The sequence below is a fragment of the Lissotriton helveticus genome, chromosome 6 (genome assembly GCF_964261635.1).
Source record: "Lissotriton helveticus chromosome 6, aLisHel1.1, whole genome shotgun sequence".
Taxonomy (NCBI): Eukaryota; Metazoa; Chordata; class Amphibia; order Caudata; family Salamandridae; genus Lissotriton; species Lissotriton helveticus.
The window spans coordinates 1274732786-1274750083 of record NC_136067.1 but is presented as its reverse complement, the minus strand read 5'-3'; the positions used below and the strand labels follow the sequence as shown (position 1 = coordinate 1274750083).

The 17298-nt window shown below is 45.7% G+C and overlaps 1 protein-coding gene across 3 annotated transcripts in view; it reads left to right on the top strand.

Annotated features, from left to right (window-relative positions):
- Positions 1 to 17298, top strand: part of GEMIN6 (gem nuclear organelle associated protein 6) — a 95126-nt gene that overhangs the window by 65284 nt on the left and 12544 nt on the right. For all 3 annotated transcript variants that reach the window (XM_078649014.1, XM_078649013.1, XM_078649012.1), the window contains exon 2: positions 1752 to 1887. In XM_078649014.1, the coding sequence (XP_078505140.1) occupies positions 1760 to 1887 (128 nt within the window). In that variant the 5' untranslated portion in view covers positions 1752 to 1759. The remainder of the gene's footprint in view (positions 1 to 1751; positions 1888 to 17298) is intronic.

Here is a 17298-nt window from a genome sequence, read left to right as displayed (position 1 = left end):
GTGTATCTCTTGGAGTTGTATGCTCCCCCACCCGCTCCCCCACCCCAGAAAATACCTTAACTGGTGTATTTCGATACTTTTGAGGCTTTCTGGATGTTTTGTAGTCTTACCTAATGTGTGTACCCTATGTGGATGATTTTGGTCCATTGGAAAAAAAATCTATAATACCTTGTTTCATAAACCACTGTGGGTTTTGGAGCAATGTAAATCGCAAATTAGCTAGTCTTTCTCGTTGTACTGTTTATTCATATCAATAAAACAGTACACAATAATTGTTTTTTACATTTTTCATCCTTAAAAGTATATTCATTTTAGCAATTTCAAAAAGATGAACTGCTGAGAAACCCCTGATAGGATTGAAACTTGTGTTCTGCATGTTATAATGATCTCAGCGAAAAGGCTCTGTATTGGCATATGAGCCCAAAATACACAGGCAAATAATATGCTTTGAGTGGAATGATCAGCAACTTATCAATTAGTTAAATTATTATGAGGTCGCTTAGTTCAGTGTATGTGGGGACATACATACCCGAATAAAAAAATTTGATATAAGGGGGGGAGGGTGGGAGGGTCACTGGAAATACCAAGGATACTACAGATGGCATCTTCTTCTGTACTGCAGATTAGCTATGGCAGTCGAGGCACATTATGGGTGTTCATAGAAATACGCAAGAGGTATGTACCCTAAAGGCACTGATGGACCTGTGGGTGGATCAAACAATAGGGGAGGATGCGGAAGCCCCTAACTCTAGATAAATAGTTGATTGTTCCAAAGAGCTGACAGTCTGAAAGCATATTATGGCTTGCCAACAAATTTTAAACAGTCCCCTGTAACAGGTTTAAAGTCACACACTATCATTACATACATTAAATGTATCTTTCTTCTGTACTTCTTCATTAAAGGTGCCAAAATGTGTATAATCCAGCACAATTTCTTTGAGTACAAACAGCTGTTGGCTACATAGGTCTAGGGATCCCATGGAAAGGATTGCAAGATTGGTGTTGCTGCCAAAAAATGTGAACTTGAAGCAGAAATGTGGCTTTTGTTCTCGTTGGCAATAGGAAGAACACAAATCCTAGATATATTCAGAACCTCCACAGAGGGAGGCGTCATTGCTAAAACATTTTTTCAGGCATGGGCAGAAGCAGAGGTAATAAATACTAGCATGGTGCACAAGGATGATGCACATGGGAAAAGCTGCAAGACCGAGCAGGGTTAAGTGTTATTCTCATTTAATTAAAGACTGCTGAAAATTGCAAATTCTCAAATAGTAGAGATATGAACTAATCAATTCTGAAATCTTGACACGATCCCGTGTGAGAGATGCAAACAGCGTAACAGAGAAACTTGTTTATTGGTGTAAGCTACATGACTTGACTTATGTCTCAATGTGATGCATTGAGTTGGATGACCTTGACCGAATATACAAGTTTCTTTTTATAATTGCAAGGCAACTTTGTGTCCACTGTTCACAATCCAAATACTTAATAAGCCCAAGCCCCAGCAGGCAATTCTCTTTTCATTGTAGCCCCAAAAAAATTATCTTTGACTGATACATTCCCATTTCAGCTATAGTTAAAAAAAAAAAAAAAAAAAAAAAAAAAAAAAGATTGGTATGACAACGCAGCCTAAGCTCTCTACAGTAATGATAAAATGTGCGATTGAAGGTTGCAGGTACATTAAATGGATGATCTCTAAAAAAAAATTGTTCCTTTTTTTTTTTCTTGGCTTCTGCTAATTTTGTATCAAGATTGAACGATGGCTGAGTGGTGCAATACAACACCACTGGAATGGCAAGAATATATCAACAAGGAAGTTAAAGTCACCGCGGATGAAAAAAATGAGTATCAAGGCTGGGTTCTAACAACTGATCCAGTTTCGGGAAAGTAAGTTTACAATTCATATTTCAAGGCTGTAAGTAATTTGCTTCTACAAAATACCAGGCTGAATAACGATTCCGAATATTTTTGATGTGTGAATTCTGATATGGACTTAATAGCTAAGTTAATTCACAAGGAGAGTGCTATGTTTCAAAACCTACTACATTCTGGTAGCAATGTCCAATTTTTTCAGTTGCAACAAAGCTTGGAAGTTAAGAAAATAATTCAACATGAATTCCTCCAACGAATGTTCCTGCACAGGAATCAGATGTGCAGACCGTTGTGCATTGTTTTATTTGCCACAATCAACATTGCAGCCTTGTGATAGTTATGGGTGAGTTTCCTGCTACTCACTGCTTTATTCGTTCAATATAGCAAGCTAAAGCCTTAATTATTTATATGAACCTTTTTCTGATCATTAGTTTGAGGAATTAATGTTGAATTCCTTTCAAATGGCAAATGTTTACCAATTGGAGGCTCCACAGTTTAGGATATCACAGCAAAACGCTGGAGGCAACCATTTGCAACAGGTGCCTTAGTTCTATTCTCAACTTTGAAGCGACTAGCCGTGGAGATCGATTAATCGCGTACCACACTGCTCAAACCCCATGACCTAGATTAGGCTTCAATCCCAGCCACTCCAGAGTCGTCCCGTGTGTCAGTTTCACTCTAAAACATCACCGCATCATTAGCGCTCCGAAAATAACTTTGCATTTATCTGATACATTGTATTGTATTGTATTGTAATTGCATTTATATAGCGCTTACTACCCCTGACGAGGCGTCAAAGCGCTTTTTCGGCAGGTAGCACGCTACTCCGGGACCCATAGAGGATTAGTGTTGAATTAGTATAGTGAAACATGCAAGTACATTTTAAGTGGTGGATAGGTTAGTCAGTTATTTGGATTTGGAATGATAGCAGAAGGATAGAGGAGGACAAAGGTTTGTATTTATTTATCGCTCGCTTGTTGACGCATGCTATTCAGGAAGCCTATAAAGGATTAGTGGTGAATTATTATGGTGAAATATGAGGTAATTTCAGTGGTGGATATTAGTCTGTTACTTGGAGTGAGAAGGATAGCGGATGGATAAAAGGGGAAGAAAGATTTGCATTCATATAGCACTTGTTACCCCTGATGGGCATTGAAGCGCTTTTTTGGCGAGTAGCGCGCCACTCCGGAACCCATAAAGGATTAGTGTTGAAAATTAGTATAGTATAAATATGAAGTAATTTTAGTAGTAGACATGTTATTCAGTTATTTGGGCAGTATATTAGTATAGTTGAATATGGAATTTGAGAAGTGAACATGTTAGTCTGTTAATTCTGATTGAAAAGGATAGTGGAGGGATAAAAGAGTGAAGGATTTTTCTTTTTTAGGTCTTAGCAGTAGGAAGAGGCTTTTGGGTGAGTAAAAAGGAGTTTTGGAGGGAAGGAGTCAGAGGGGAGAGTTTAGAAAGGTTTGTTTTAGGGGATCGGTGTAGTAAAAAGAGGTGTCGGATGATGCAAGGAGGGGTAGAGCACCAAAGCTACATCACCAGCGGTGGCCGGGTGCAGGGTGCAAATCCGCAATGCAAAAGAATGGTGGATCTCAGTTGCACAAAGAGGCTGCAGCCTCGGGCCAAGAGGATGGATGAAGGTGACTACACACTGGATGGGTAAGTTGGGATGTTGGGAAAGGTCTGGGCACCATCGGCTGGGAACCCCCGAGGTCGGGGGCTGATGATGCAGGGGTGCTATTTAGTGTTGCATTCTCTTTACCGGAGCCGGTCACAGTCAAGGGGGCCTTTCGTGTTGAGGCTGCAGGTGACTTCATGGAGTTCAGTAGAGGTCAAACAATGTTGGACTTCACTGAGCAGGTGAGCCACTCAGACTCTGGCCTTGGGCATCAGGTGCAGAGTGGGCAGAAGTTGCGGATCAACCTGGATCTGGAGTCCTTGAAGTTGGTGTTTTCTGGACAGAACTGCTGTCCTAAAGAGATCTGGTATTTATTGAAGTGTGTCAGTCTTCATGGGGTTCTTGGAAGTTGCTGGCCACAGGACAGGCATTGTCTTCTTTGCAGGCTGTTCAAGCTGGAGACAGGCCAGGAGTGCTGGGGCCAAGGCAGTCGTCTTCTTCAAGCTGTGCTGCACGGCATCTTATTAATTTTTCTTTGGCTGCAGGAATTTACAGATCAAGTTTCCGGGGTGTCCCTAAATACCGAACTTAGGGGTGTTACGGGTACTGGCAGGTAGTAGCCAACAGGCTACTATGCCTTTTGGGTGACTACACCCTTTGTATGTCCCTTTCCCAAAAGGCATCCCCTAAACTGATTGGCTAAAATCCTTCCATTCAAGATGGAGGATTTCCTAAGAAGAGGATCACTTCAGCTTTGGACACATTAGGGGTGTTCCTGGCTGAGAGGGGACACACCTCTCCCGTCTACTAATTTTCCCACGACCTTGCCGCTAAAAGTGTGGCTTGGTCAGGGGAGGCGGGCATCTCCACTAGCTAGAGAGGACCTGGCTAGCATTTCAAAGGGAAGGAAGCCTTTGATGCTCACCACCCTGAATGCTGCTCCTGCTAGGGGGTAGGTATGAAGCAACTCAACCCAAGCAGGCTTTGTTCCTGGGCCACGAGAACACAGGGCTGTCACTTCAGCGGGTCAGAAGCATTTCTGTCTGTGGCAGGCCGGTACAGACCAGTCAGCTATACAATAGTGTGTTGGTTGTTTTTCAGGTGGAAGCTCTAAGATGCCCTCGAGTGCATTTTATGATAAATCCAACACTAGCATCAGTGCAGCCTTATTGTGCTGAGACGTATGGTACCAAACTACTTAGCTTTCAGTAAAGTCATCATGTAACTGTGGAGTCCGTAATGACAAACTCACAGCCGAGGTATTCAATATGTCTTCACTGCACTTACAAGTCTAAGAATGGACTTAGACACGTATGGGGCATATTGCATGAGCAATATGCCCCACAAGTCACCTGTGGTATAGTGCACCCTGCATTAGGGCTGTGAGGTCTGCTGGAGGGGTGACTTACCTATCCCACAGGCTGAGTTTGTGGACATGGCACACAGGGATGTGTACCATGTTGACAGCTCGGTTTTGTCTGTACCAAAACAAACACCCAGTCTGCAATGGCTGTGTTTATGTGTTAGGTAAGGTTCCTCTAAGGGTGGCAAAATACATGCTCAGCTCTTAGAAACCCTCTCTGGTCACAAGGCCCTTGGTACCATTGGTACCTTTTACAAGAGATTTACATGTGGGCCTGAGGAGTGCCAAATGTGGAGACAAAGGGGCAGCTTTGGGGAAGAACACAGGGAACCTGATTGGCACGGACCTAGGATACATTCAGTCAAAGTGTGTAAAAAATTTAGCAAAAAGTGGGGGGGGTTACTGCAAAATAAACTCACTCTCTTACAGTCATGCTTTCCTACTTTTTGTTGTAATACAATAATTGCTTTTGTAATTCATTAGAAGGTATATCCGTTGCCACATTACAAGAGGGTGCCACTCTAGTAGCAACATCATATCTTTTTTCCACAGGCATTATTTCAGGACCGACCAAACCCCAAACCCTCATCCTGCCCTCTTGTGGAGATTTCCTGAAATTTCAAGGAGAACTGAATTTTCTCCAAGAAAGTAGAGGGTCACACGTCCATCTTTAGGGGCCACTGTTTTGTTTTATTGTGTACACTGGTAGACGGTTCTACTCCTACATAATTCCGTTATTCGCACTTCCATTGTGGGTCCTCCACCCAACTACATATTTTTTGCTTTTATTCTGTTTCTCAAATGCATGCACATTTTCCCACTTCGAGAATTGTATGCTTGCCTCATAAGTAAGATCACTGGTGGGGACGAAGGGGGTGCCAGAGAGCTCAGAGCAAGATGGTCGCACTCAAGTATTGATCTGATGGCCGGGAATATTCATCCGACCTTAATCCACCGTATTGGCTGCATTCGCCCTGGATGGTGAGTGTGTGGGAAAGAACGACGATCCCAGAGCAACACGTTGTGAGCAGAAGCATACCCAGGGCACAAGTCCTTAAAAAAGAAGTGGGGGGACGCTGACGTGTCGGTGAGATCAAGTTGGCTGCCCATGTGCCGTGTAGCTGCCAACAATTAGGAAGGGCACTCCCCGGGTGCGGGGCGGAGACTGCAGGGAGAGAGTGGGCTGGTGATCCTCTGGGATGAGCCGGGCTGCACTGGGGGAGCGGAGCTGCAGCAGACGTCTTATCCGCCCGACCTGCAGGTGAGAACGGACCAATGCTGCACCGGGAGGCCCTGGGGGCAGTCATTGACTGAAAGACTGAGAACAAAAGGGGCCATCTGCTGAGCGAGGAGAGCGGTATTTCCTTGCGGAGCACACAGGCCTGAGTATTTGATCTGTGGACCCCCGAAGAAGAAAAGGTGAGGCCTGCATGCCCAGTAGTATTATGTGACCGCAAGGCACAAGATGGTGCACAGGGTGCCAAGATCAAGAAGACCGTAATGCGGCTGGCCCCGGGGGATCCTGAATGATACCACCCAGATCCTTTTTTAGGTCTCGCCTGTCCATGCGCATGCGCATTGAGCTTGTGAGACTATGGGGGCTTAAACAGACTTTAACCAACTTGCAAGGAATCGATGGCGATTCCTTGCAGTGCCCGTGAAATTCAAGCTCAATGCGCATGCGCATTGACATTAAAAGCGCGTGCACATGCCCCCAGCCGCCTGCCTTGCATGTCTTTTCCCTCAGCCGCACTCCTCCCACACCCCCGCTCCGCCCCCTCCCCTGCCTGCCGTGTCGCATTTCTTCAGGGCACCTCCCCTCATCAGTTCCCCAGCAGCATCTGTTCCCCAGCCTGCCGAGAGCAGCTCTTCCTGCTCCGCCCTCTCCCCACTCTCTCTCCCCTCACGACGCTCCTCCCGCTCCGCCCCCTCCCCACTCTCTCTCCCAGCACACCTCCCCCTCCAGCATACAGCACGGAATTCAGGCATCAGCTGGACATGCGGAAAATTTACAGTGCGGCTTCTTTGGTTGCAAGTCGCCTCCAGCACAGCCCCTGCCCGATAGCTTTCAGTCTCTCCTACCCATCTGTTGGCGGAAGCCTCTGCTCTCCACACCGATTCCTCTCACAGAACGGGGCATGTTTCCGAGGGCGCCCATAACAAGGATGCTCCGCCAGCAGCTCTTCCCCTCCCCACTCTCTCTCCCAGCACACCTCCCCCTCGCTCCGCCCCCTGCCTCCCCAGCCGCCAGCATTCCACACTGACACAGCCTGCCGAGAGCAGCTCTTCCTGCTCCGCCCTCTCCCCTCACGACGCTCTTCCCGCTCCGCCACCTCCCCCCCAGCACTCTAGCATACAGCACGGAATTCAGGCATCAGCTGGACATGCGTAAAATTTCCCAGATTCTTATAGCGCAACTTGTAGAGATTGCATAAACTGCTCGGTAAAGAAAGAAAGTTACACACTATTTTGTTCTGCAGCTCTTCCCGCTCCGCCCCTTGCTCTCCGCCCCCTGCCTCCCCAGCCGCCAGCACCTCCCCTCATCCGTTCCCCAGCAGCATCTGTTCCCCAGCCTGCCGACTCTTAGTCGATCAGCCTATAATCCACTTTACAGCAACACATCGCCCATAACAAGGATGCTCCGCCAGCAGCTCTTCCCCTCCCCACTCTCTCCCAGCACACCTCCCCCTCGCTCCGCCCCTTGTTTAAAGCTTGAAAATACATCCCGCCTCTCCTCCCCCTTCCTTCCCTCCCCCCGGCTTCTTCCCACCCTCCTCCCTTTGCCCGAGGACATCACGAGAGCCGCTAACCCTCCTCCAGGAGCCAGATGATGAGGGAGGAGACGCACAACTGCGGACCTCTCCTGCTGGCACACGAACAACGTCACCTTCTTCACTCTTCAGCACACCAGCCATATTTTTGGGGGACTAGCCAGAGTTGTTAAAGTTGAGCTATATGTACTGTGAAGCCAATGCAGACGGCGGCAAAGTGGCTTTGAACGAAACTCAAAACAAGTCACTCTCACTAGGGTCCGCAAGGCTTTAATGTCGAGAAAGAGTGCACGCTCTAAGAGCTGAAAAAATAGACAACGTTCGCGTTCACTCAAATTCTGTGATGCTTCTATCCACAGCTCGAAAAGTTATTTATAAAGAAAGAGACATCTCTCACTTTCCTCTCGTTCCTGCCAGCTGTCACCTCCACATTCCATATCCTCCGTACTTTTAATTTTGAATCATTATGTTGCCCTCCTTCTCCGTAACTCATTCTTTCTCCCGACTTTTCTTCCCTTTACTCCTTTGTTATCTACTCCCAACGTACTTCTCTCTTCTAATTTCATTTAATAGGTCGAGCCTGGTCAGCCCATGCACTGCTATGCTGTATTGGAGTATGGACTTGAAGCCCTGCCCACTCTCTCCCCACCACCACATCCACCACATCCACCACCACCGCATCCACCACCACATCCACCACCGCCACATCCACCACCGCCACATCCACCACCGCCACATCCACCACCACCACATCCACCACCGCCACATCCACCACATCCACCACCACCACATCCAACACCACCACCACATCCACCATCACCACCACATCCAACACCACTTCACCACCGCATCCACCACATCCACCATCACATCCACATCCACCATGATATCCACCGCCACAACCACCACCACATCCACCACATCCACCACCACCACCACATCCACCACATCCACCGCATCCACCACCGCATCCACCACCGCATCCACCACCACATCCACCACCGCATCCACCACCGCATCCACCACCACCGCATCCACCAGCACATCCGCCACCGCATCCACCACCACCACATCCACCACCGCATCCACATCCACCACCGCATCCACCACCGCATCCACCACCACATCCACCACCACCACATCCACCACCACCGCATCCACCACCAGCACATCCGCCACCTCATCCACCACCGCATCCACCACCACCACACCCACCACCAGCACTTCCACCACCACATCCACCACATCCACCACCAGCACTTCCACCACCACATCCACCACCACTTTCACCACATCCACATCCACCACCACATCCACCACCACATCCACCATCACCACCACCACCACCACATCCACCACCACCATATCCCCCAGATCCACCACCACCACATCCCCCAGATCCACCACCACCACATCTATATGTGTGTGGCTCTGTGTGTGTGTAGGTGCAAATGCAATGTTCTTGGATTTTTGTCACAATAAAATACACTGAACATAATCTTCACAAAAGTTATTTACAAACGTTTAAGCTATTGCCATTATAAATTAAATAAATTATTTAAGTATTAATTATTTACAAAAATTAAAAGCCATTGTTATTTGTAATATCAATACATCTAAGTCACGTAAATACAAAACATGTTGCATTACAAATGCTATAGGTGTCACATTTGCAAAAGTTATAACTATTGGCATTGTAAATGACAAAGCTATTAATTTAGCTATTTTCAAAAACAACACATAAATAAAAAAAAAAATCATTTACAAGACCAATAGCTCCAACTTTTCTAATGCGAGACCTATTGCATTTCCAATGCTTGTTTTCACAGTGGGTCTGAGAGAGCATCCAGGTGGTATTTGGCGAGTTGCCAAGACTCAAATGTTAATCCTGATTGGGCCTTGTCCGCCTTCCCCATGTTGAATTAAGCTTGCAGGCCGTCACTAGGCGGGGGGGGGGGCTGTTGTATAGGGGTTTTTACCCCAATCTATTCGTAGTCCGTAGTAGTGACTAGTGTTTCCTATAGCGCCGAGCAGCTGATCTCTGTGCCAAAGTGTACCCACCTCACAGAGAATGAAGCAGTCACCAGTAGCAGGTAGTCCCCCAAATCCGGGATCTTACCAGTGGCTCCACTCCACCTGCAGGAGCCCCATTAATCTTCTGTGAAAGGGGTGAGGAAGCAAGCGTGTACGCTGCACTATCTCTGCGCCTGTGAGCGGTGACTACGCTCAGATACCTCTCCTTTGAGTCCTCCAGCGTAACAAACCTGGAAAACACATTACTTTTCATGCAGAAAAATTTACAGTCACTAGACTGGAAAATCGACACTCCATATCCACATGGACAATATGGCAGCAAAATTAAACCAACAAACCCCGCGCATAACGGCAGCAGAAGACTACTTCCAGGCTGTCACCTCCAAGTTTCATAATATGGAAAAAGTGTTTCCGGTGATACAGGCCAAGGATCAAGATCTTGAGGCGCGGTCCCGCCATAATGACCTGAGAATGATGGGAATACCAGAATCTACCAGCACTGGCCCGATTGAGCAGTATGTGGAAGATATGTTAAGAACCCTGTTTAGAGTAGAAAATCTATCCTCTATGCTGTTGGTGGAGTGCGCCCACAGATCCCTAGCGGCTCTCCCTCCACAGGGAGCTCCGCCCCGGCCAATCATTGCCAGACTCCTCAACTACCGGGATCATGATGCTGTGCTCTGCCTGGTGAGGGAGAATGATGACACACAATAACAGAGGTGCTCTGTAGCGTTTTACCAGACTTCACAGTGGGTGTACAGGCGAACCGGAGAGAGTTTGCCCTGGTCAAAAAGAAACTGCAACAACTTGGGATCAAGTATGCCATGTTATATCCTGCCAGATTGCAAGGGCAGCATCGTGGGGCACAGAAGATATTGACATCACCCAAAGCAGCCATGGCATATGTGAAGACTCTTCAATCTCCACGCGGAGATAGGGCTGCCTCGGATCTGGAAGACCAAGCAGTCTGATCTACAGCAGACATCTGAACCATGTAACCTCTCTGAACTCAGCAATATGGATGCCACGATCAGTACTGTAGCCGGCTCCCCACATTTACAGGACTGAAATGCTTCCCCAAGTGTGCAATCACTGGAGATCTGGGGACGGAGTCAACTATATAATAAATGCAGGTGAATCTTTTCACTCCTCAGATATCTAAGGGCGATCACCAGCTAAATGAAAGAGATTTACACTTGTGAGGGATATGTTGGGTCTAGTAAATACATTCCAACTCTAGACAGCTCCCCTAGTTATCAACTTCATTTAGCCAATGTAATACATTCCTGGCCACCTCCGACCACCGAGAGGATGTTGGAGCCTCTGGAGTTTCCCAAGCAGGCGCACCCCAAATGCTTCTTTAGCATTACACATGCAGACAAGGACATTATGCAAATTGGATATCATTGTACTCAGTTTGTTTCTTTTGTTAGGGAATATTGATGTCTTTCTCAGTTTTGGGTTGCTAAAGGGGGTGTGGAGGGACTGTTTCTTTTTGTTTGCGTTGTTTTACGCAGTGTAGATGTTGATCATACGCATGTATTATGTTGCGGAGATATGGCAAGGGTGAAACCCTGATTAGATTGAGCTTGCAATGACTCCTAGTAGAGGGCAGGTAGTAAAGTTAACGTGGAATGTGTGGGGACTGAACAACCCCAGGAAAACTAGGCAGGTATTGGCGTACCTCGATGGACATCAAGTACAAATAGCCCTACTTCACGGGTAGATGGGCCTGTGTACGTGTGGCATCCTCCTTCTCCTCATACTCCATAGGAGGGCGGTCACGATTCTAATAAAGAAAGGTGTTCACTTTACGCCCACCTACTCTGAAACGGAGTCTTAGGCCGATTTGTAATAATGCAAGGCAGACTCTAAGACCCCCTAATCACCCTCCTAGCTACTTATGGTCCAAATGCGGATGACCCGAACTTTTACACACGCATATGGTGTAGACTGCACACGCTACAAACCACAGCTATCACCTGGGAAAGGGACCTGAACTTATATTTGGACCCGGAGAGGAACAGATCTGCCACCGGGGACTGGCATTGCAAACAGTCAGCTTGTGTGTTGCGGGAGGGTATGACCGATAATGGCTTAGTAGACTTGTAGTGCTTGAGGAATCCAGAGGGTTGTGTAGGCACCTTTGTCTTAACTGTGCATGGGACATGGTCTCAGCTAGATTACTGGCTGGCAATCAGAAAGGTCGGCTCCGGGGTATTTACGGTGCAATACATGCCCAGACTCTGTCGGACCATGCACCAGTGAAATTAGTGGTGGGAATAGCGACACACATCCCTCCCCGTTCACTTGGTGATTTCAATCCACCGCATTGCATGATCAGGTATTCGGAAATGATCTGCGGACGTCTATTCTCGAGTACTTTGAGAACAATGCAGGATCTGTGGGGGGAGCGGATGTCCTATGGGAGGAATTTAAAGTTGCTATTAGGGGGATATGAATCAGCACATGCCGGCTGGGGTGTTACAAGCCTTGCACACTCAGTTACATACCATGGAAAGCTCCATACGCATCTCCATATGCATCCTGGAGACCCAGTACGAGGCTGACCCTGACCATTGCACCTCGAGTACTATACATTCCCAGCTCGCGGTATATAATGACTTAGCAGCACAGGAGGTCCGGCATCTTCCCAAACGACATATAGCAAAGTCCTATGGGGAAGGTGATTACAAACAGTGAGCGACCCAGAATACCCTTGAGGGCTTGGGAGATAATGATAGAAGGGTGAAAGTGCCTTCAAGGGAATTTGTTTACATAAACTTTAAGTTATTTGAACCAAAATTGGAGGGATAAACAAATAGTCCCTGTGTGGATTAAATCTTTCTATGAATACAACAACTCACATAACATAAAACAAATCAAAACTGCATCAAAACACAAAGACTAACAAGGTGTATAGACAAAAGGTTTTTATCAAAAAATAATTGAATCAATATATACAGTAAAACAAAGGTCTGAAGGTCTATAAATGATAAAGATATATAACACAACAGAACCTAAGAACACCTATCCAATACAGTACAATAAATGATACAAAAGGAAGAGGTGAAGGTCGACGTTTCGGTCTCTTTAAAAAATACTTTTTGAGACCATCTTCAGGACTGGAGTCAATAAAAACTGTATAATGACCAACCGTAACCTGAAACATAAATGTTCTAAGTTACAAACAGTTCATAGATCAGTTACTCTTATCCATAACACCTTGAACATTCAAATTATAATTTGATTCGTGTTTAAGTGTTTCTTGTAATCATTTGATAGTATTCGTTGTAATGTGTAATAGTATGTTATATGTATAGTGTGTTTAATTTGTAAGATTAAATGTTGAATGTTCAAGGTGTTATGGATAAGAGTAACTGATCTATGAACTGTTTGTAACTTAGAACATTTATGTTTCAGGTTACGGTTGGTCATTATACAGTTTTTATTGACTCCAGTCCTGAAGATGGTCTCAAAAAGTATTTTTTAAAGAGACCGAAACGTCGACCTTCACCTCTTCCTTTTGTATCATTTATTGTACTGTATTGGATAGGTGTTCTTAGGTTCTGTTGTGTTATATATCTTTATCATTTATAGACCTTCAGACCTTTGTTTTACTGTATATATTGATTCAATTATTTTTTGATAAAAACCTTTTGTCTATACACCTTGTTAGTCTTTGTGTTTTGATGCAGTTTTGATTTGTTTTATGTTATGTGAGTTGTTGTATTCATAGAAAGATTTAATCCACACAGGGACTATTTGTTTATCCCTCCAATTTTGGTTCAAATAACTTAAAGTTTATGTAAACAAATTCCCTTGAAGGCACTTTCACCCTTCTATGGGGAAGGTGGCAGAATAGCCTTGTTCACTCCCCATTGCCGACCTCATAGTCAACCTCTGTTATAGTGCCTATCTTCAACAAGCATTGGCATAGCCAATAGGTCTCGCTTGTGAGACCTTATAAGTATTTAGTTTTGCAGCACAATATCCTTGGTGCAACAAGGATATTGTGCTGCAAAACTAAATACTTATAAGACCTATTGGCAATGCCAATGCTTGTTTTATCTACTGATCGAAGTGCTGTTCAAAGCTACAAAGCCTTGTATGAGGTCATAGGCCAGGGCCAGGCTCATTAGGGCGCCTTTGCTTATGTAAAGCGATTTGACACTCCTGAGCCATGACGCACTACATCAGTACTTACAAAATACAAATAAAAAATAGCACATGCAAGGTGTCTCGAGCATGAGGGCAACACTTGCACACGTCCGGCAATAGCTTCTTAATATTAGGTTACACATATAATGTAGTCCACACTCATTCTTGGAGTTGTTTTTAAATGTATTGGAATTCATTTGACTTTTGTTTTGCATCTGTATTATCTCCTCTGTCTGACGTTCCGATTGTTTTAACCATAAGGTCATTTTAATCATGTCCTGTGAGGCACACACATAACTTTCAGATTGTGTAAGGCATTGTGCTTAAAATACACAAAAGCCAAGCTCCATTTGGGATGTGTTTCTCATTTAATGGACTGCAGATGTTTTGCTAGCAGTGTCGGACTGTGACTACTTACAAATATAGTGTTAGTGAGTGAGAATTACAGCTTCACACACATGATTAGTTGAATAAACACGGCCATTTTCCACACAAGGTTGTAATCACGGGTAGAAATCACTCACATGATCAGAGCGGTCAGCGCTCCAACAAAGACTAAGCAGGAGAATGTGAAGTGCCAGGGATATCTAAAGGGATAAAAAAAGGTGCCTCTTTTATTGCATAGATTAACTTCGAAACAACAGAATTCGGAAATCGGAACCGTGGTTGTCTGAAGGGTAAGGAATGCTGGTGTTCATTTTGTTTCAGTGATGTAGGACGGGCCAGCTTGTGTGTGGAGAAGGGGGCAGAGGGCAGACAGGGAACAATTATCTGCCGAGCTGGGAGCTCACATTTCAACACTCTGCTGTGGTGGTGAAACAGAACATGAATCGCGATGTCCGTGAAGCAAGCGCCGTGCTGAGAAAACAAAAGCCACAAATTTTGTTTACACATCGAAACACATACTACTAGTTGTGAAATGCAAATGTGGTTAAAACCTTGAAGCACAGCATCCTGAAGCGGGCGCCATGCGGATACACGAGCCGAGGCAAACAAAAAAATAAATAATAAGGGTAAAACATGTGTGACTGTCAGCATTAAGGTTGAAGTCACCCAGAATAACGAGAGGAGATTACGGTAAAATTTGTATTAAGAGGGAATCAACATCATCAATAAAGATGCAGTAAGGCAACATGAAACTCTAAGAACAAGCACAGCATGTGCTGGAGTGGAGTTCAAAGCAGCGAAAGAAATGTCAACAAATGCGTGCGCCGGGAAAGGAAGGCAGAGAAGGGGAGGGGGGAGGAGAAATGCCACACGGCGGGCAGGGGAGCGGCGAAAATGACTAATTAGGGGAGGAGAAGCCGCAGAGCGCACGCTGGGCGAAGCCCTTTGATGTGCTGTGCGGCAAATGCAGTTAGGAGGGAGGGAGGCTGATGCGCGTTCGTGTTTGATCACGTGGTTCACGTGAACTTCATCAAAACGCCAGCAAAAAGCTGGTGGTTTCATGAGGATTTTGGCTACTTGAATTCTCGCTCCGCTCGATGCGCTTGCGCGCATCGATAGGTCGCGAGACCTAAAAAGGGTGACCGCATGAAACCAGGTTGTCAAAGGCCCATTTCCTTAATAGACTCCATATTAAAAAGATTAGGAAGCGGTCTGTACAATAGGATTAAGGATGGACAGAGAAAAAGCACATTCTTTACCCTTGCCAATATGGATTCGAAAGTCTGGTCGGGATCATCGAGCAGTGTATAAATTTGACCTTGAATATAGGGAAGTATACTGTGGCCAGACAATGCCCTATGTATTTGTCTTTTATGGATTTAACCGCAGAATTCCATTCCGCAAATCGTTCAAAGCTGTGGTCAAACCTTTTTTGTTTTTTCTCCAAACATCTGTTTATTAACATTTTATCATATGTTTCATTGCCTATCAGTATAGGAATTTGCAAGGCAATTGTAGAAAGTACGGTATAGGAATTACATCATAGTTGAACTTACAAATATGACAGAGGCCCATGCCTGTCTTAGTGATGGTCCGCCGGTGGTAAGTACAGTGCCCTATGTTATTCAGGCATTGGGCATTCCGCATACTAAAGAAATAAGCGCTCAACACGGTATTTCTTTTGTTACAGGGTTTAACTTTGACTCTTCCAACCGGAAAGGAGTCCCCAAAGATAGAAAAGGAGAAAGAGAAAAAGAAAATAAAAGGCAGGGGAGAGGAAAAGAACCCACCCCATCCCAACAAACAATGTAGGTGGTGGTGGTGATGGCGGTGGCGCATCATGGTGTCCTCTACTTCCTAGTCATTTGTGGGGTCATTAAAATTGAAATAGGTGCATGTCCCTAACCGTGGGTGGACACATTGCCAAGGGCAACCCCTTTGTGAGGAAGGCGACCAGCGGTCCCCATTTAAATTAAAAACTTTTATAATCATCCCAGAAGATATCAGTCATCCTCTCCAGACACAACAGTTTCCACAGTCGTGAGTGCCAAAGAGAGAGGGAGTGAGCTTCCCTTTTCTTCCAGGCTGCCGCTATCGTTACCTTCACGGCTCGTATGCATGTCCACATAATGGCCTTCGCAGCTTTAGTTTGATGTTCGAACGACGGGTCTCTAAGGCCCAAGAGGGTGCCCTCCATAGATAGCCCAGCATACATTTTATTTGTGCTAAAAGTTCCTCCCAGGAGGGTTTGATTGTGGGGCAGTCCCACCAAATATGCTGAAAGTCACCAATCAACCCACAGCCCCTCCAACATTGATCTGAAGTATTCAGGAATAGTCTCTTGAGTCTTGTGAGGTATAGGTACCAATCCATCAGTGTTTTAAGGTGTTCCAAGGAGTGATTACATTTTGTAATATCTGATCACAGCCCGGCCCACTCCTCATCGAGTATGGTTCTTCGCAATACCCCTCCCACATTGCCATGTATCGAGGATGTGGGGAGTATGTGGAGGAGAGTAGAAGGTTGTATAGGAAAGAAATGACCCCTCTCATGGAGCCCACCCTCAGCACAAACTTTTCAAACACTGTTTTCTCTCTCAAGGCCGCGACACGGTTGTTTGGGGTAAGAGCCCAGTGCTTGAGCTGTAGGTAGTGGAAGTGTTCAGCTTGGTCTAACTGGAACTCCCGAAACTGAGGATATCATGGTTGTGGAAAAGGTGGGATAGGGCTAAGCAGCCCCCCTTTTTCCAGGGGGTAAAGGGTCCCTCTTGGAGTGCCGGAGGGCAGGCTGGAGTGAAATGTATTGGTGTGTTTGGTGAGGGGAATGTTGTCCACGTGCGTTCTCTCACAATGGCACGGTCCATGTGGAGCCAGTGTTTCTCCGATTCCCGTTTGTACCATTCCGCTACTATGCGTAGTTGGGTAGCATTATAATAAAGGCCGAATTCCGGCAAACCCACTCCACCCTCTGCTCTAGGCCGCCTCAGGGTTGAAAAGGATAGTCTTGTCCTCCCCCCTTGCCAGATAAACTGAGTGATCAAGGATTTAATCCTAGGGAGGAAGTCTCTTATCGAGTTCAATAGGTAG